Genomic DNA, 21,368 nt, shown 5'->3' with positions numbered 1-21,368 from the left:
TTCAAATATTTCAAATGTTTATTATGAATCACATTCACAGTGTAATACAAATTACATTAAAAGCTACACAAGAAATGTACAAATACATGAAACATGTACCATTCTGTAATGCAAAGAATTCCTGACTTAAGCTAGAAGTGTTAACACCTGTTAACAAGAAATGGAAATCAAAAGATAGATAAATAATTGGATTGATAAACTCCTTCATTATTTAGGGATTTTTTTAATCAAAAATTCTTTATGTCAATAAACAGACCATTCATGTTAAAAAAAAACAAAAAAACCCATTGCTCTTTCCCAGCATCTAAAAAAGTTATTCCACTGTTTCAAGCCTAGATTAATTTTTAATTAATCATCCTTTTCTCCAGCAGGAGTCACAAAGGTCCATTTAGCACTTTGTTTCTAGAGCAGATTGATGATACAAAAAATAAGCTATAAACATACAATCATGTATCAGCATGTAACTTTGGAAATATTATATGTAAAAGTTTAGAGACCAAGGTAGTCCAGTATATCTATTGCTGATACAAACCACACAATGACAGTTCTGAAGTACATGATACAATTTCAGTGTACTGTCCATACCAAAATAATACATTTACTGTACATGTCTAGATTAATTCTTATAAATGTTGACTGATGAGTTGTGCTAGTACTTTGGAAGGCAAGGTGAAATTTTTAGTTCTTTGTGCAGCCTCGCCTCACACTTACTAAAAAAAAAAAAAAAAAAAAATAAAATTCTGGCTGGCTAAGTGCAAATAAGTGGCAATTTCTACCAGTTTGGTTCTGGTGGTGGCTTGATTTTCTTTCACTTTGTCAAATAAAAACATTTCAAAGAAGTGGCAATTTTCTTACCTCTAGTACACCAATGGTTTCATTTATTCAGGATATATTCTTCCTTATCTATCCATAACTATAACAAGAAGTCCTAAGGATGTATTCTCTAGTTTAAACTAATGGCAAGTATTTGCCCAGCAGCAACAAAATGACAGTTCAGAACTGCTCTTGGGCATTACAGAACTATGAATTTCAGAAGAAATTCTTTCATGTGGTAATTAAAAAAAATTAGAGATGTGTTTTTAGCCATCCACTTTGGAGCTCCAGAGCTGTGAAACTGATGAGTGAAGACTCATTTTCAGTCATGATTTGCAAAATCTTCCCCTGTGATGCATGACCATAAGGAGGAAATTGCTTTAGTACCTCAACACACCCCCAATCCATTCAATGAATTGTAAAGGCTATGCAAACTGGCAAGCCATGTTTTAATTATGAAATTTGGTTTTGTGTATCTGCATGCAAATTGGTTCAAGTATTAGAGGGCTTGTAAACCTGGACTTAAGCTTTAAGTTCATGTAGAAAAATCAATAAAGATGTAATATGCAAAAATAAATCAATCATGTATTTAGTACCCATATAGATTTGCATTCTAATATGCATTACTTAGCAATAAGCATTATTACTGAACACTATTCAAATGCATCTCACAAAATGCTGGTAGCACTTCAGTCTGTCTTTAGAATTCATACAAAATAAATCCTATGGCAGTGTGTAGCACTTTACAGCACTTTCTATATCAGTTCTGCATGTAAAAGCCTTCTCCTGGGGTCTAGCAAGGAAGAACAGGTTCTTAATGCCATCAAAGTCCTTCACTGACTGCTGGCTGTGTTCCTTCTAGCAAACAACAATAAGCCAGAGGTTTATTGCTCCAGGTGCAAAGGAACCTCATGTATATCCCACATGTGAGTTGGCAATGCCAGAGGCAGCTGTATCACCAAAGAACCTGGGCAGACCTTAGAGCAGCTTCAGCAGAGCACTCATGCACAGGATCCATCTCAAATCAGAAAAGCCTGGCAAGTGCTCACTTCTAGAATGCTGTTGTGGCAATGCTCACCATAAATGCTGCTGCAAACAACTTTATTCAAAAAGCGTGCTGAAGCAGAATAAGCCAGTCCCAAACCGCTTTTGAAAGCATGCTACAAGGACAATTCATTTCAGACTAAGCTTTCAGAAAAAGTCAACGACTACAGCTTCCTTCCTCGACCGCCAGTGAAGAAAATTTGCATGCAGGAAAATTTTGAAGGGCAAGTTTCACCTAAATACACTTTCTAAATAATGTGTCTGAGTGAAAGCTAACAATCACTACTGCATCAAACTTGGATCAGCACTGCACTTTTAAAATACGTATAACCATTAGATGTTGTCAAGAAACATTCAAGTGTCGATAGATATTTAGAAATCACTGTAAAAAAGTTAGTAGAAAAGCTCAATTGTTTTTGAAGTTTCAAACACAATGCACATGGCTAGCTATGCGGTTTACTCCAGTTCAGATAATACGGTATTAAAAACCACCAGTGGCTTTATAAAAGGGACATATGAGAAATACAAAATTAAATGACAAAATTACTGTGATACTCAAGCCAAGTGACATCCAAGTGCTGACACAAACCATACATGAGCACCTTCATGCTGAACTTCACATTCCCATCTGCATGTCAGCAAAGTTGTAGAAATTGTCTACATCTTGAGATGCTGATGCTTTGCTTTCCGATACAAAAACCTGTTTTGTTAAACAAGAAAATAGTTATGTGTCAGTAAAAGCAGCCGTGCTCATTTGGAATCAGTAATGCTTATTTTTAGTTTCGCATTTCACGAGAGACACAACTCTGTTGCTTCCCACTGCATGACAGAACAAATCCAAGTATTTTCTCCTCCCTGATGCATCCACTATTTGTTATCATGACCCTTTCCTAGCACACATGCTGGCTGCATTAACCCTTGCCTTCAGGATCAGGAGTTTGGGGCTTCATTATTCAGGGGTCACAGCTTCAGTTAGTGTTTATTTAATGTATTTTGATTGGTAAAGTCAACTCTCTCCAGGAGAGCAGGGGAAAAATAAATACACAGAATTCTTAGACTTCTATCCTATAACAGAAAGGGAGAGTTTGTAAGAAAGTCTTCTTGGTGCTATATTACCCTTAAAAAAAACTTCGTTGCATCTCCTGACTATTTTTAAAAAAGTATCTTCAATTATTTTTGCATTTTTCAAAATTTATCAATGCGTGTGAAAGTCCAAGCTCCAGGAGCATTACCTTTGAAAGTTTTCAGCAGATCAACAACTGTCTTAGGCAATAGATAAACAGCTGAGTGTAACAGAGAACGTTGCGGCTGTTCACCCATCTCAACATGCAAGTAAAAGCCTCAATCAAAAAATTAAATGAGATGACTTATTACAAGATAACTGTTTACCAGAAACTAGTCAGCCTAGTTCCAAGTAAGTATTTTGAAACGAACTGAAAGACAGCAAGGAGCTGTGTGGATGCTATGTCTCAAAGACATTCTAGTCTTCTTTGAACAGCTGCCTGAAAGCAAAGGGTTTGTTAATCTCCTGTTATCAGGAGTGCTCTAAATGTTTCCATAAACTTTCTCAAAATTATTGCCATTTAGAGAAAGGGCAAGGAAAGTGTGGTGTAAGGAAGCTAAAGTGAAAGAAGCTGACAGAAGAAAAAAGAGCACTGTCTTTGAAGGAAAGCGTTCTGTGGTATCCTACACAGCAAAAGTGAACATGGAAAAAAATTTAAATCCCATCATATTATCTTTGTCATGGTTTAATAGACACAATACCACATAATTATGTGACTAAATCAAAGACTTGAAGCAGAACTTTTTTGTACTATAATTATAGAGCTTGATTTTGCTATTATGTGAAATAACAGTTTTAAGTGGAAATCTTGTATTCTTCAGTGGATATAGGAACTCCCTCTCCTATGACAATTTTCTTGTCATACAAGTAACCTGTGTTTTGAGTACAAAAAAACAAAACAACAAGATATTCAAATTTTACTACCCACGAACCTAAAAAGATAGTGTAGTATGTCAACATTATATCTTGACCATATTTTCTGGGAATAAAGCAATGCACCAGCTTACCTTGGTCCCGCTAAAAACTTCATTTATAGTGCTTCGACATTGTTCCACAGCACCATCTCCATTGAATTCCAAAGCAATCACTGGACCTAGAAAACAGTTTCATCTAAAATCAATAGTACTTCTAAGCTTCACATTGAAACAGTAGATTTCTCGACCCATAGGGAATTGTGAAGCTTGCAAGAAGCATGTTATTTTTTTGCTTGAGCAGCCCCATAACAATAGATAAAGAATTAAAAAGACTTAAACATGTTACAAAAAAAGTACAGTGTTATCTGCAATTCCATGCCTTTTTTTTTTTTCCCCCAGAGATTTGGGCAGGATTCCAGTTTTACTTCTTGAAAGGCAGCAATAGCACAAAAATGCTAAGGAGTGCATCATGGAAGTGAGTCAGACTATGCTGCTCAAATAGTGAGCCATTTCACAGACATCTGGAGTGGAACTGAGTCATTCAAGCATTTTTGCCTCGGTCCCAAGATAGCGAATTGCCTGATTTTTACACTTGTTCTCACCCACTATTTGCAGATCTGCTTTCTCTGGTTTCATTCTGAACATGGTATTTCTTCCCACATGACTGCAATATAGCCCATAAGCTAGACTATCATCATATAAGTGCAATGACTTTTGTCCTGTTCTTGCAATGAGCATCACAGACCTCTCATGTCACCATGAAAAAAACCTGCACGTTGCTAGCAAGTTTGGAAATGTGTAGTGAGCTTTAGCATACAACAGATAACAAGATGTCAGTACTTCTGCAGGAAGAGACAAAACCCAACTGCAGTCATATCAATAGAAAGTCTTTTGAAATACTCTGATAGTACACCAGTTACAAAAAATAATTTTAAAGGCTTATCTGCTTTATGTACATCTCTACTGATTTGCTTAAATGATTTGTACAGAAACACTGAACAGCTCAGTGGTTGAGCAGCACTGGTGACATGTTAGAAATAGTCTAAAAGCATGAACTTTTTTTGACCACTCCAGGCAGATCTGCATGTGTCACTGCTCCTGAGCTATGTGGTTGGACCACTAGAGGGGGAGCAAAAACAAAAAATACAAGTGAAACAACTAATTTCTGATGCCTTCAGGAGTTCTGGCTGGTTTAGAGCTTCACTGAAGCTTCCAAAACTCATCTCAAGAGGTTTTACAGTATGCCCTTGAAATACAAATTTGTCCTTCATTCCTATTTCTTCTCCAGAACTCTCTAGTGACAGATTTCTATATCGAGAGGAGAAATAAAACACAAACTCACCTTTATCCAGCAGCGGAATGAATTCTAATGCACTCTGCTGGAAAACTCTGTGAGCATCCTCTGCCTTCATTAAGACTTCTTTAGTCTGTACCAGCTGAAAGCCTTTACTGGTCATCTGTTAATAGAGAAAGAAGCATTTTTAACATGAATTCTAAGGCAGAGTTCAACTTCAGTATTCAGATTACACTGTAATAGACTCATTTTTCTCATACACATTAAATCTCAGAGCAAAGGGACCCTTTTTGCTCTTTTCAGAAACCATTTGCTTTTCCTACACTTTTATTTATTTTCATTCCATTCATCCAGATTTTCTTCTCTGCCCTAGTGCACCTAGAGAAATACATGTGAATGTTTTTGTTTTCTATATTAGGGCCCAGGGTTATGTATTTTTCCTCACAGTCCCTCACAAGCAAAAATTAATGGGAGTTAAAGGCATTCAGCATCTGGAAACAAGCAGTCAGTTCGCTTTAGTCTGCAATAGTTCAGTCAAACGTTAGCTCCAACTCTGCTGTATCCACTGCCGAAGTTTTCAGGTTTGAAACAATAGTTAACAATGTTTGAAAACCCCTCGTTTTTACTCTAAATATAGCATGAAACTAAAAGCATGGGGGAAAGGAGCAAACACATTTTTACTTCCAAAACATCCATTAATCTACAGAGCAGTTAGATTTCCACAGAAACTCACTAACTAATCCTTTAGCATCTCCATAACTCTGACTTCTAAATAACTACTAACAGAGGAGAGCACATCTATTACTCTCCTCCTCCTGTAGCTATTCCTTCATCAGAAAAAGAAACCACCTGTAAGTATCATTATCTCCTTTCACCCAAGTAACTGGGTAGCTTAGTCCCATAAAAGCCCAGCTGGGCAGTGGGGAGGCAAGGAGACTCCCCACAGCTTTCTTTCCTTGCAGATAAAAACCCAAGAGAAAGAGCTCCACCAGATGTTTAGTTGATCATACAACACTGTGATCAGCAGCTTTTGCAGATACCACTCTCAGAGGCTGTAGCCCATGGTTACTGGCTCTGCTCTGTGACATCCTTGGCACTTTAGGATGCTGAATGCAGCCAGACTCTCCCAGGTTTTAGCCTCAGGAAAGTACAAACTCAGGCAAGCTTGGAAGCTTCTGTTGTACAGGAAAAAAAACCAAAACAAAACAAAAAAGAAAAATAAACCTGAAAAAAAAAAAACCAAAACCCACAAACCAAATAAAAAAAACTATGTATGTCATTAAAGACAGCTGACTAGTTGTGACAAAACACTCACTGCCCCTTTCAGAAAAAACGTTCCAACACTGGATGACACAGGAGACGGATATATATATATACACATATATACATATATATATACACACATATATATATATATATTTTTTTAGCCTGTTGGTACTGGAAAAACTTTCAGGACAGGCTTTTGTTAGCTGAGACTTTCAGGACAATAAGGTAACAAGTTAATCAGTTACATCCCTTTCACAAGCACTGTCAATCACTTACTCTATATTTGACCAAGTTCATCAAATCAACTACATATTTTCTTCAGAGCATCACTTTGCTGCGTCATGATGGAAAAGTACACCAGAACTGTTAGAGGACAGATGTGCTGCTCACAGGATGTCAACTGTAAAGCAACTGACTGATCAAATGAGATTCAGTTTCTTATCTTGCTTCAAGGTTTTAAACAATTCAATTGATGAGTATGGTCAGTAGACAAACAGAGCCTCTACAGCCCCCCTTCAGGGAGAATCAGAGGCTGCCCAGGAGAAAGTTTAATTAGGAATTTAAAATCCTGAATGAACTCAAAGGTTGCTTACCTCATCAATTAACTTCCTGGCATTTGCAGTTGTGTAGTCACCAGCAAAAAACACAGCCAAACACGATTCATCACTGTTTTTCTGTCTCCGCCCTCGAGTTATGGGTATTATGCTCTTTGTAGCATCAGTAGAAACCCTGACAGCTTTCAGCTCCTCAGAGCTGGGCAGAGGAACATAATCTTGGACTACAGCAGTTTCAGGCAAAAGGTCCCAGTTATTTTCTCCAGACACAGGGGTAAAGTCATGGATGTTGCTCCACGTGTTATTGAAGATACTCAGACCAGCATCTTTAAATTGCAAAGCAAGCTCGGGATAATAGTACTGGAAACATCCAAATTTCATCCCTGTGGAGGACTCGATAATGGGCTGGGTGGCACAGCACAAGAACACCTCCAGCTTTCTGCAGTCCCGTGTGCGGAACTGTTGGCAGGCAACCACACATTTACAATCTTTGCAGTCACGGAAAAACACACTGCCTTTTATTGGTCCTAAAAAGATTTGGCAATTTACACAGTCGTCGATCGTGATTGTAGCAGAATGGTCAAATATGTAGATTTTACAGTTCTCGCAGTCCTGTATGACAAACTGTTGTCCTGCTACTTTTCCAGGCAGTCGACCCACAGTTTCATTTTTAAGTCCGGAAAAAGTGTAATCTTTGGGGTCAATCTAAAGGAGGAATAAAATAAAAAAAAAAAGGTTAAAGTCTTCAAATGCAGAGAATATTATAATGCTAAATGTCCACTGACTTACACTTACTGAAGAAATTGTATAGGAAAAACTGCCACAAGAGTCTTCAATGAGTGATCAAAGATCAGAAGCAACTCTTTTAGCTAAAATACTGGAATACATTGGATTGAGACGCAACTAAGAAGTGAAACTAAACTTCTGAGATGCTCCATGGGAATAAAGAAAAACAACTCAGTTTGTCCTTTAATAAAGAAAGGGGCAAAGGGAGCTAGTTTTGATTGTGGACTCTAAACTGTTCCAACAAGGATGACAGTTCTGATTAGTAACTGTAATAAATAAATTGTCCAACATACTTACAGATTTATGAATCTGGAGATATACAGTATTTCCTTTTTGAGTAGCTTTATTGCTCATATTTTACTGCGCACATTGAAAGGAAATCTTGTTGCTGTCAAGCAGTATCGTCTCTATTATGCTAGCAAGCTACAGAGAGCTCATTAATCTGGACCACAGAATTACCTTGCACTAACTATGACAAGATTTCTGGGCTAACAAAACATAGGAGATTGTTTTAGCCTGGTCCAAGAAGCAAAAAACTGATAGTGGTGGTACAGGGGGCATGTTTGCAGATCTCCTCCCCTCCAACATCCCTCTCACTGGGCAGAACACTTGAGAGAGGCTGTGACTTTCCCTGGGACTCTCCTTTAGGGTGCAGCAAATCATGAGCCACACAGCACTTAGGATGGATGCAATGCAGGTAGAAAGTATGAATAATACAGCCCATGCTGTCCTAAAACCAAAGGAATCTGAGGTGGCTTATTTCTAGATATAAATCTACTCTCAAGCCAACTACAATTCCTGGAGCAAAATCTACTCTGCCCTCTTGTGAAAGCTCATTAAAACAGCACTTAGTGTGTGTATGAGTGTATGAAATGTATGAGTGAATGACTGACACAAGACCACTTCACCAACCTGTTATTTGATTATCAGCCTTGAAGCTCCTAAAATTTGCTGTACCATAATCAGTTATCATGCACTACTACAGTTTAGGTGTAGTCCAATTTCTAAGAAAACTTCTTCCTAGCATGTCAAACATTGACTCAATATTTAGAGACCAGCAAAAGGCATAAACCAGAATGGGATAGCACCAGACATTCATTGAACCAGCCTAGGCAGCTTTTGACTGTAACAGCCAAAGGAAGCTAAAAATCTCTACCAGCTGATAAAATGTATTTTATGCACCATATATGACTTTCAGACAGGAAAGGAAGTCTGATCAATCTTCCAGATAAAACACAAGTTGAGACAATGAAGATGGCTTCCTAGAATTCTCTCCTTAATCATATTTAATACCAGTAGTATACATCAGGAAAGTTAGCTGGAAGTGTTACAAATCAAACTGGGAGACCCAAAAGATAGGGGACACCTCATGGAGACTCAGTCACACAGCATGCTTTGGATTCAACCCCTCCAAGGCCTTTAGTCTCAAATAATGTTACACATTTGATCCATACACGAGTTATTTACCCTTATATTCTCTCTTACTGGAGAATATAAATATTAAAATTGATTTTGGACATATTCTTCCCAGGCATCTCCTAGAACATTTATGTATGTTTGTGTATATCTGTATGTTGGGTGTTGGCTTTTTTTTTTTTAAATAACTATGGGAGACAGACTTACTGCTTTCAAAAGAGGCACAGAGGAACAGTTACTTCTCTTAGGAATGAGAAGTTCAGTGTTTCCAGAACTTACAGCTTTTTCAAAACTTGGAACCTAAGCACGTCTTTCTGAATTGCCCTGCTCCACAAAGCCTCAGAAACAGCACTAGCTCATCCTACCCTGTGGCCTTTGCAAGGACATGTGAAACTTTGCAATTTTATTTAGTCCTAGGTGAAAAACACTGGTTAGTCAGCAAATTCACAGCTTATAGACAGTTTCAAACGAGAGTTTTTGAGTAAGAACAGTAGTCAAGATAAAAATAAAAGTTCAGCTTATTAGCAGATTCAGAAGCTCCTCTTTATTTGCCTATTTTCCAGAACTAAGAGTTCCACCCGACCCAGCTTTTACTTCTCAGTTTGTTGACCATACCAGGGAACTTGTGTATTTACTTTAACTTTGCTTTGCAGTTATCCTTTTAAAGACTTAGAGAATTTATTGATTAACACTGCAGTACAGACTGGAGGGACTGTATGAAATAGATTTGATACTCTCTCCCCCCACTGGGTTATTGCCCCTGAGAGAAGGAGATAAAAGACTATAGCAGATATAAATATTTCACTTCTCCTGTGTAAAAGAAACATACCAGAGAAAAAGGTCTGAAGGCAGAACCATGATTTTGAGGATGCATCCAACAGCTCCTTATATGCACATAGGATTACAGAACAGTTGAAATTGGAAAGGACCTCTAATTCCATCAAGTGCAACCATTAACCTGACACTGCCAAGTCCACCACTAAAACATGTCCCCAGCTGCCACATCTACACATCTTTTAAATACCTCCAGGAATGGGGACTCAATCACTTCCATGGGATTCCTGTTACAGCTCTTTCCATGAAGAAATTTCTCCTAATGTCCAATCTAAGCCTCCCCTGGAGCAACTTGAGGCCTTTTCATCTTGTCCTATCACTTGGTACTTGGGAGAAGAAACCAACCCTGACCTCCTCCAGCCTCCTTTCAGGTAGTTGTAGGGAGCAATAAAGTCTCCCCTGAGCCTCCTTTTCTTCCAACTAAACAGCTCTCTCAGCTGCTTCTCATCAAACTTGTGCTCCTGACCCTTCACCAACTCCACTGCCCTTCTCTGGACATGCTCCAGTACTTGTGTGTCTTTCTTGAAGTGAGGAATCCAGAACTGAACACAGGATTTGAGGTACAACCTCAACAGTGCCCAGTATAGGTCATGGCCCTAGTCCTGCTGGCCACACTACTTTTGATACAAGCCAGGATGCCATCGGCCTTCTCGGTTCATGTTCACCTTCTCTGAAGTCTTCAGGTATCATCAACAGGTTAATATCATTGCAACCACCTTCCTTCCCCTGACAGTGAACACCAACTGCTTCTTAAGCTCTGTCTTGGCAACAGCAAAAAAAAAACAGTCTAGGAAAGCCAAAAGAAACAGAGGAAATAACATCTGCAGTCTTGTACAACCATACCCGGGGCAACTACAACATTTCTCTGCCCATCCATTTGGTGCTCCGTTGGCTATTAGATCTTAAGCATTTGGCAGGTCAGGAAAACTCAACTATTTGATAACTCATCTACTTGTCCTTTGTATTTAGATAAAGTTCAAAAATACTTTGTCCAAATCCACCCATCTCACCCAGACAGATCCTTTACTCTCCAGCCCTTAACATGATTTTTAAATGTCTTCTTTTCCTCAGGTTGATATATAAGTTCAAAAGGTGAGAATATTCATAGCAGTAACTCTTAATATTTTCAGCTGAATTTAAAGAGTTCTTAGAATAGATAAGAGTCATACATTAATAGATATTGGCACAGCTCAGGAGCTGAAACCTTCTAACTGAAATGGCTATGCACAGGTTCAGGAATTTACTCCATAGAATGACCTAGAATAACCAGATGTGATGATGAAAAAGCTCTTCTTAAAGGGATAATATTTTTCTTTCTCAAAACAGGCACAGAAGCCTAATCTTTGGTTATTAGCAATTACAATGGTAAGAAGCCTGTTACAAAGAGCTAGAGGACAAATTGTAAGGAGCAAGCATTTTAAAGAACAAACAAAAGGAGAGAAGTGAAGGCAAACAAGCTTGTCATGGCTGCTTACAGCTCTAGGACATCCTGTTACAAGTGCAAGGTGCGTTAAGCAGCTTTCCTTCCTGCAAACCCCTGTCTTGCAAGCAGGTTAGAGGCTATGTGAAATCTGCACATGACGTACATCTCTTCAGCCACCATTATCCACTTTACTGGCACCAAAACTGGGCAGCTCCCATTTGGAAGAAGACTTGGAAGTAAAAGACCTTCATAGTTGTTAGTGGTAACTGTACCTAGAATCATAAAGGATCCCACTATCTTGAAGTGTTTCTAGTGTGAGTTCATGTCTTAGTGAGACTTTTTCACAGGGAAGGAGTTTCAGTCAGCAGTGACATGCCACTACAAATATGAGAAGATACTGCTGTTCTTAACAGGTTACAGCTTTCCTCTAGTTACCCATGTCTAGGCTGCTGAGCAAACAGTCTGTAAAGTATTTCTAAACCACTTACATTAAGGTATTCTCTTTTAAATGTAACTCTCAAAAAATCATCCCCCATTTCTCTAAGTCACTACAGATGGCAGCTCAGAAATGAACTGATATACAGCTGATGACATGGAACAATTGGCTGCTGACCCAGTGACATTAAAAGCTGTGCCTATAGGCTAGGCACACCAACTTAAGAAGCTTTAAGCACTATTTTTGTCAGCAGGGGAATTAACATAAGGGAAATAAGAAAGAAAAGTGCATTCCCAGGCCTAGACACTTCTGCATATTCATACTTGCATGGGTTTGGTGCCCTCAAGTAACGAGTTGCAACATCCTCTGGAGGTTGCTCGTTGAAGTTACTCACCCACCAGCAGATTTCAAGACTCTTGCACAACAAGAAAAGGTGGAAAGAGTAGTGCAGGTTCCTGTCAGTAGCAAACAGCTTTTCATTTTGGAGCATCTCCTGCACACCCTGACCTTAAAAGTGGCCAATTCAACAGTCTGAATGCTTGTTTCATTCTTTTCTTGGGAATCTTCATGCTTTTCCATAATGCCCATAACAGCATAAAATGGTCATTCACATTCAGCAAACCACTGCCAAATACTGCATACAGAAAAACTGAAAGAAGAAAGGAAGCTACCACAGGCCTGTACTTGGTCTAACTGGAAATACTGCTTGATGTGAACCTTCTGACTGTTTCTCAGTTGATCTGACCACATTTTGAGAAATACAGCAGTAGTTCTAGTGCACCAGGAAACATAAGGGAGATACATTGGATTTAAGGACAAAAATAATTAATTGTTTGGAGAAAAAAAAAGTTATTTTATTAATTTTCCAAAATAAAATACAAAATGGCTACCTAAACAAGATCTAGACAATTCAAGATATCCAAATCAGCTCAGATCATTCATGAAGAATCCTCAAATGTAAGGTAATTAACAAAAGACTATCTGTGATTTAGGCAGAAAGTTAAACCTCTTGAGGTTTTTAACTGTTTAAATACAGCTACACAGTACAATAACAATGATAGCTTGTTCCTATCAACTAAAGCAGTTAAGTTGCAAATCAGCTGACATAAAACAAAACTTTACTTGTTCCTCCTAAAAGTAAAAAAAAAAAAAAAAAAAAAAAAAAAAAAAAAAAAAAAATCTGGGAAGGAAAGTTCCTCTAAGCTCTAAATGCCACCGTGAGCATAATTAATCTAGTCCTACTTCTTTGAACATGAGACAACAGCAAAAAAGATGATGCAGCTATTTGTGTTTCTTCTCCTGTGGAGGTCATGAGTGTATCTGCCATCACAAGACACACAAGCCCCAGCTCCTGCCTGTACATACCCACATTTGGTTAGTGCTGTTAGTCATACAGTGGGAAAAGAAAACAGTCCAGGTGGAAAGCTAGCTGAAGAAGGCTGAGAAGGGCTGAGCACCACTACACTTGGTCAGAAAGAGACTCTCATGACAGCCCAAAGACATCAAGAGATAAATCCTCAGCATGCAATGCAGTAATAACAGACTGGAATAAACTGTGCTCTACTTACATTCATGGACTTGGAATCCCAGAGCAGCAAGAAACTGAATACTCATCCTTCTCCTTTCTGTTTTCAAGATAATCTGATCCTTTCGTTCTTTTAGTGCACCATAAGTAATCTTCACAGTTCTCTGAACCAAAGCCTCAGGAAGCATTACAGAGACTCCAGCAGATTTACAATGCTACCTAAATTTGATTAAAATTTGCATACCTTAAAACTGCTGTCCTCACTTAATAAAGTCACACAGAAATCTGAAAAGGCTCCCCAAATTCATATACTTTCCTTAGTTTCAATTCAGCTATCAGCATTTTATAATATTTTCTATGTAGAATTTTCTACCACATGGTCCATTTTTGGGACTATTGCACAAGAGTTACATGGTCATTGGGATATCATCATATTACTCTTTGTCTAGGGCTACACTAGCAGACAGTGTCAATACTAATCATCTTTTGCCATCAGAACACGATTAAAATAGGTTCAACTAGCAGTGATGTCCTTCAGAAGCAGAACCCCTTTGTTGGAGGAACCCCTCAGGTTCAGTCACCCATCTACACATCCTTACTCACACAAATATGCACACAAGTGCGCCTACATTTTTCTGCCATGCCAGCATAGCATTAGTTTGGAGAAAGACAGCTGTGATGTCTGAGTAGCAAGATATACTCACCTGTAAGAACAGACAGAGCATGGTTTACAAAAACTACAGACAATTGCCAAACCTGCTTTTAAAACTGCATTATATAACCACAACTGCATCACTGAGTAGGAAAGCCTAAAATTAGAAATACATCCCAAACTTAATTGGTGGAAATAAACATCAAAAGACAACTTAGCACAACTGTTGACAGAGCTGAGGTTCTCAGGGTTTAGAATACAAGTCAGTGCACTTGATGAACAAAAAGGAGTCTTGATGCCACAAGTTTTCCAACTGGCTTCAATTTAACTTTGTGTACAAATACAGACTTGTGAAATAAATAAGTCTATGCGAAGCATCAGAAACAAGAATGCAATAGACAACAGGACAAAGTATCACAGACAACATTTAAAGCTATGTTAATGCTGACTATCACTTAACACAAACTGGGATCAACAAGTTTAGTGCACCAAGTGCTCAGTACTCCTTCACCTGAGATAAAGTGATCTTAGGTGCTTTCCTGATTTAATGTATTAATATTACACCCAAAAAGCCCAATGAAAAATAAGGCTGCAAAGAGCAAAAGAAATTAACTCAGACATTAAATAGCCATTCTTAGGTGTACAGTACAAAATTAAGCAGATAATTTGATGGTTTACACAGTTCACTAGCACAGCTCAAACTCACTGATTCTTCTGGTTTCTGAGAGTCTTTTATAGACAAGGAGGAAGTTTTACATCCTATCCATGACCAAGGTTTTTTACTCCACAGAGATGGATTGTTGCTGCTGTAACAGTTCCATATGTTAGCTTGAGCCTACTTCCAGCAAGTTAACAACAATCATTTCCATAGCAACAAGGCCAGCTATTCTCTGAATCAAGTCTTTCTATACCCTGACTTTCCATCTTCCCGTTTTCAAAGTTAGCTGGATATAAGTAGATGAGGTAAAAATTCTCATACCTGTTGAGCTTCAGCTGCTGAATTTGCTCTAAAATTAAAAAATATTATTCCAAAGGATGATTTAGTAATTTGCTTTTAGACAAAGTTTTGTTTTGCCACTCTAAAATACGGCTTCACCACAGCCCCTCCCGCTGTGAGAACAGTCTCCATAAAAGTAACAAGTTGTTATCCTCCCCTTCTGTGTTCCCTAAATATCTGCTATCCAGTCAAAGCAACAAGCCCAACACAGATTGCTCATCTTTATCCTCGAGGAACCAATTCTTCCAAGCCACACGCACACTCTCTAGCTCATCTCCATCTAAGCTTGTCTTAATCTACTTGCAAGACTTAAGGGACACCCTAGAGCACCTGGCCAAGTTTGAAAAACAAGCAAGCTAAACATTCAAATAAGTTCACAAATTTTCTTTTCCATAGTTGTAAAACATGGCCTAAAGGTTTGAGGATTTTGTTTGTTGAAACCACGTCAATTAAGTTCACCGCCTGCCCCAGTTTCTGCTTCCCCTACCCGAAGGCAGCTGGAGAGGAGAGGCCTAGTAGGGCTACAATATCATATATTCAGGAAGTGAAGATTGAAATGAGGCTAGGAAGAAATACATTTTATCCAGCATTTAAATGCTTTCCCGCTTAAGTCGTCATGACTGCCTCCAGGAGCTCTGGAAATAGCATGGGGAAGGATTTGTCTTCATCTGCCATTTTAAGGACTAATAAGCTAGTTCTACTTCCTCTTAAAAAAAAAACCCCCAAAAAACCCCAAACCAACACCCAAGCAGGAAAAACCAATATAGACTATCAGGACACACGGCACGAGTTTTATGCCTCCGCTGCAATGGCAGGAGCAGGGACTCGCCCGAGCACAAGCAGCCCCCCAGCCATTAATCCCGCTTTGCTTGAGTGAAGCACGCACCCAGGGGACTCCGCTCTGTATCAGGAACCCCGACGGCAGGCAGACACCCATGGGAACTATCACAGCCAAGCTCCTGCCCACAGGACGCTGTCCCACCGGGAGGCAGCGCCAGCCCCCTCCGGAGCGGCCCCGCAGCGGGGAGCGATGCTCGCACCGCCGGCAGCCGCGGCATCCAGCGCGCCGCCCTCTCCACTTGCACAATTTGAGAGTGCCTGGTAAAATCCTTAGGCTAAGCACTTTTTAATTGTTTAAATAAACGCGCTGAACTGCGCGGACCGAGCCGTATCAGCGGCACCGGGGAAGGCGTGCTCCCTGCCGGAGCACACACCCCGCCGCAAATCCCGGGCGGCAGGAGAGGGCGAGACGCTGCCCACTGAGAGAGGGAGAGGGAGGGAGAGCCAGCCCCAGCCCCAGCCCCAGCCCCAGCAGCCGGGGCGGTACCTTGGCTCGCAGGTCCCAGCTGTACTGCGGCGCCTTCTGCTCGCCGCTCGCCGCGTCCTGCCCGGCTCCCGCTTGCTGCTGCTGCTGCTGCTGCTGCTCGCCGCCCTGGCCCGGCTTCCTGCGGCGGGAGAAGAAACACCCCATGGCGCTGCTGCCGCCGCCGCCCGGCGGGGAGAGGCTGCGAGCGGGGAAGGGCTCGCCAGCGCCGCACCGCCCCGCCCCGCCGGCTTCCGGTTTTCCCCCGTCTCCCGTAGCGACCGCGACATTTCCCCCCGCCTTCCCCTTCCCCTTCCCCGCCCCGTCCCGCTCCAACCATCGCCTCCGGCCCGCGGAGTCGCCTGGATGGGGCGGTGCCCGGCAGCGGGCGAGGCGCGGCCGGAGGCAGCGCTCCCGCGGGGGCTGGGGGCAAGCGGGACAGCGCGGTTTGTCAGTGATCGCCATGGCTCCCTCGTCCCCGGGAGGGTTCCCCCCGGGAGGGTTCCCCCCGGGAGGGTTCCCCCCCGCCCGTCCCGAGGGAGCGGCTCGGAGGAGGAGGCGGCTGCTCGTAAACCCAGCGCTCTGCCGAGGTGAAAGCTGTGTCCCGCCCGGAGCCGTGTGCCCGTTCGGCTGTGGAAGTCGGAAGCAGAACGCTCGGTACGGCGTGTAAATACAAAGCGACTAATGCTAAATCGCATCAGTTTTTTATGGATGCGTCGGTGCGGTCCCGTCGGGACGTGTGCCACCGCCGTGCTTGCCTCCCTGAGAGCGCTGCCCCAGAAGACCCGGCTTCTTGCAAGTGTTTCAGAGCAGCAGAAGTAGCAAGCATGAGAAGCCCCAGCGTCCCGCTGTTTTGTGCCTCCCATTGCAAATAGTCGGGCTTCCTATGTTCGGTTCTGGTTTGAGAGTTTGTTGTTTGGCTTGGTTTTCTTTGGCTGGTTTGTTTTTGGTTTTTTTCCCCAGAGGGAAAACCTACACTTTTTTTATCAGTGTCTGGCCAGTCAATAACATTTTTGCCGAGATTTTACAGATTCTATTTCTGTGGTTGAGGTGAAGTACTTCGAAATTGTCTCTGGTGCTTTGTTCAGTTCCTTCAGAAAGGAACCTGCCCTGTTGTGGGGCCGCTCATGGGCTGCACTGCGGATATTTGCACCACTGTGGTTCTTTACATGGGCTGCAGGGAAATCCTTGCTCCAGAACCTCTATCCCCTCTTTTTTTTGACCTTGCTGTTCACAACGATACTCCCTACTTTTTTTTCCTCACCCCTCTCTCTCTCTCTGGTACATAGTGGCGTTGCCCTTCCTTAAATATGTTTTCTCAGAGGTGCCACTGCTGTTAGCAGTGGGGCTCAGCCATTCCCCATGGTGGGTCTATTGGAGCTGTCTGGAAGTGGTTGTGTCCTGCATGGGACAGCCCTGTTTCCTCACAGAGACCACCTGTGCTGCCAGCACCTGGCCACCTGCACCTGGTCCATACCCACTAATAAAACTTCAGAGACATTTTGTGTTAAACAAAGGATGACATTTCTGCTGTAGGAACAGAAGAGATGAGAAGCCAGGAAATGCGGCAGAGCAGTGCTCTGTCAGTTGAGCAGGGTGAAAGGCTTGTCCAGCTCAGGGGCCCGAGAACAGCAGAAAGGAGGAAGTGAAACCAGTTGTTCATAAATGGCTGCTAAGGAGGAGGGGAGACTGACACCCTTTTTGGCCTCATCTGTACTGTAAACCCTATGCCTGGGTAGTAGTGAAGCCTGCTCTGAGCTTTAGAAGCTGCAGTTCGAGTCAATAGCTACCCTCAACACCACCAAGCACAGTTTTACATCTTAGTTGAAAAGTGGATTTGCTCTATGAGCCATTTTCCTGCGTTTCTTGTGCACTGTTTTGCTGATCTTCATCTAAATCTTCTGTGCACCAGCTCTTTCCTCCTAAATTTTGTTTCTAACCAGGACACACAATGTGTCCAACTAGGACAGTTTGAGGCTGTTTGCAAATGCAGGAGTCTCATACATCCTCACCTCTTCTAGCTCACTCTGGAAATCTAGCACTCCTCCCAGACCCCTGTGTATCTCATACAGATCAGCAGACCTGCAGCCTTTAAGCAATCAGGCTCCTCTTTCTGTGCATCCATTAATAATATTTTTTTAAAAAATAGAAGGAATAAAAAGCAACATTTGATACATTTTTGTTAAAAACTAAAATACCATTTAATTAATCTAAAACTAACATAATCTAAAACTATGTTACCAGAACATCATTATCCTACATCAATTGTTGTAACAGAAAACTTTATAGTCTGTGTGTGTAAAGAGACTTCTTTCCCTGCTTACATGCAGCTCTGTAATGGAACTATCTCACCACTGCTGTAGTAATGCTTCAGAAAAGTATTCAAATGCAAGAGAAGTAAAATTACTTTTATATTACTAATGAGAAGATGCAAGGCAAATGCACATTTCCAAGTTGGGATTTTCCCATGTTGCCATGACCAATATACTTGTCCTGCAAAATTATCAGTCCCATAAAAATACAGGATTTTTGTATGGCTGCAGCTGATCAGGAAAGGCTGTAGGTTTTATTTTTCTGGCACAACACAGGCTCTCAAGCTCTAGGTTGTTTCCTGGCACCAAAGCCCCAGAGTACTTACTCCTGAGCAAATTAATATGACTTGTGACTTATGAGCACATAACTTCTTAAGAAATTGCAAATGCATAGATCAATTCTTTATTCTCTATTCATCTGCCAGACAGACCCAACCCTCTAGGTTTCTGAGATTTGATACAATCGTAGCCTGAAGTGTAGTAATACAAGATTGCAATAGTATCATAGACACTACCAACCATGACTACACTCATCTTAATTTCAACAAACTGCTGTAATTAGTGATTTCCCTCATGGGGATGTTGTGAAATATATCTAATTATGGTCTGACACAAAGGTTTGTGATCTCCAGAAGTGGTATCCAGGTAACTGAAAAATGAAATATTTTCTTTGTAAAGGATATATTTCAAGGCATTTGGTGAAAGAGACTTGCTGTATCAATAACTTCTGGCCCACGCAGCTCGCAAGGAGCCTTTCAGCTCTCTGCTGTCCTTCCCAGGGGGGCAGTGATGCCATCCTCAAGCATATGGGCAAAGCACATGCATGGGCTGTGTCTCTCTTGGTAGTGCTTGCATGCTCACAGATAAGATTCTAACTCCCTTTCCTCCTTTGTTTGATACTCTTCTGCATTACCCCAAAAGCACAGAGAGGGAGTTCTCAACAAACACCAGGACCTGGAAACCTGCCCAGGTCTTGTGAAGGCATCTTAAGGAAGCAAGAGTTCAGTGTGTGCACATCTGCACTTCTTCTGTCATGGGTTAGGATCTGTTTGTCTTGGTGGTGTTGGGAGCTTGATAAAACACACAAAGCCAAACTCTCACAGCCTACATCTTAATGAGATTCCTTGTATTCTCTGTGTGTCTCTTAAAGCTCTTGTAATCATACCTTTGTGACAAACATGAAGTGTGTCTTGTTTAAAGCAGGCTTTTAATCCTGCTGGTTATAGAGAAGACCTTGAAAATATCATTTCTAAGACATGAAAATAAAGAAGACAAAAGAACTTAAATACTACTATTTTCTGAAAGCTCCTTTCATGTTTTCTATCAGGAAAGATTATAAATCCTATGTTTGGGATGGTAGCAACTTATCTAAAATTGGTATAAAGCTTTAAAAATAATTCCTAGTTAAGATTAGATTAACCTATGCTCATACAAAATTGTGAATTACAGATCAATTCTTCCATGGTATTCAATTCCTTACCTAGTGTTCAACAGAAAGGAAGGTTGCTTTATTGCTGGGATCACTCTCTGAGGCTGTTTTCACACACATTTAAGAAAGAACTGTCACAGAAAGCATTCCTTGCCTCCAGCATCTTATTTAAATCCCCAACCACCTATGCAGTGGGACAGCACAAATGTTTGCACAGACTTGGTAAACTGCATTGGGAAACAGATGAATGTGTAAAACAACCATTACAATCAGACATCTGTGTATTTTAGTCTCACGTACTTTTTTCCTTTCTTTCATTTTTTTCTTCCTCTTTTTTTTTTTTTTTTTTTTCAGGAGCAGATGGAGAGCATACAGACTAGGATTTTCACACAGAGTCATCACATACTATGAGATCATATTGGCCTTTTTTTTGTCTCTTTAGCAGATTCTCTACTGCTGGAGATTCTTGCCAGTCTGAACACCGAGAGAAGCTAGTTTGCAACTTAAGACAGAGTAGAACAAACAATATGGCTAATTTTGTGATGAGATGTACTAGACTCTGTTTTGCATTGCTAATTGTGATTTTGGACTAATGCCCTTCCCATTTTCAACCAATACATGGCTTTTCAGCATCTCCTTGCATACAGAAATTAGCCCTGGTCACCAGTAAATTTGCTGAATTATATTATTGCTGGTCAACAAAGAAATGCACTCTTCCTTTGTAGTTTTTTGGGTAGCTGTCCCTAGCATAGAATCTGTGATATGCAGCTTTAATGCTGTGGTTCTTTAAGTGGGAACAATGGATAGGTGTGCCTGTATCCCAGATTACTGTGGACTTAGCTGATAGGACAAGGAAAAGCACAAACAGCTGAAATGAATAGTTCATGTTTGCTAAGCTGTTTGTTCAAAAATTATCTTCCACATACTTCCAAAAAAAAATACCTTCCCTGTAAGAAGTCACACCTTGCCTACAGATCTTTTCCTGTCATTGGTGTACAGAACCAAAGTGAGCAGTGTTTTCTGCAGTACATGAGATGCAGACAGACAGCACAGTATTTAAAATCATTCTTAAAAGGCACCATATAGAACAAGTTATTTTAGAAGTATTTTTTACTGAAGATCCAAATAGTCAATAATCTAAAAAAGGCATAAACTAAAAATTATTGTCTGAAGGAATTCAAGACTATATCCTAATAGCATAAAGGACAGCATAATGCAAAATAGAAACCCCACACTAATTCTGAACTTTGCCTCAAGCCATCTCTGAGACAGATATTCTGCAGATGGGAAAGTTACAATTGGCTTAA

General features: G+C 40.7%; 1 protein-coding gene across 2 annotated transcripts; it reads right to left on the bottom strand.

Annotated features, from left to right (window-relative positions):
• On the bottom strand, positions 1-16,556 carry RP2 (RP2 activator of ARL3 GTPase). Of its 2 annotated transcripts, none has more exons than XM_015647477.2 (5): positions 16,345-16,556; positions 6,988-7,653; positions 5,177-5,291; positions 3,928-4,013; positions 1-2,557 (listed from the first exon to the last, which is right to left on the bottom strand). In XM_015647477.2, exons 1-5 carry the CDS (start codon positions 16,486-16,488, stop codon positions 2,474-2,476), a joined length of 1,095 nt encoding a protein of 364 aa, XP_015502963.1. In that variant the 5' UTR covers positions 16,489-16,556; the 3' UTR covers positions 1-2,473. The 2 variants fall into 2 exon arrangements, with proteins under 2 accessions (XP_015502963.1, XP_015502971.1); XM_015647485.3 differs by lacking the exon at positions 16,345-16,556 and adding an exon at positions 13,412-13,569.
• Positions 16,557-21,368: the final 4,812 nt, after the last annotated feature.

Source organism: Parus major, chromosome 1, assembly GCF_001522545.3.
Source record: "Parus major isolate Abel chromosome 1, Parus_major1.1, whole genome shotgun sequence".
NCBI classification, from domain to species: Eukaryota; Metazoa; Chordata; class Aves; order Passeriformes; family Paridae; genus Parus; species Parus major.
This window is presented reverse-complemented; position numbering and strand designations above follow the sequence as displayed.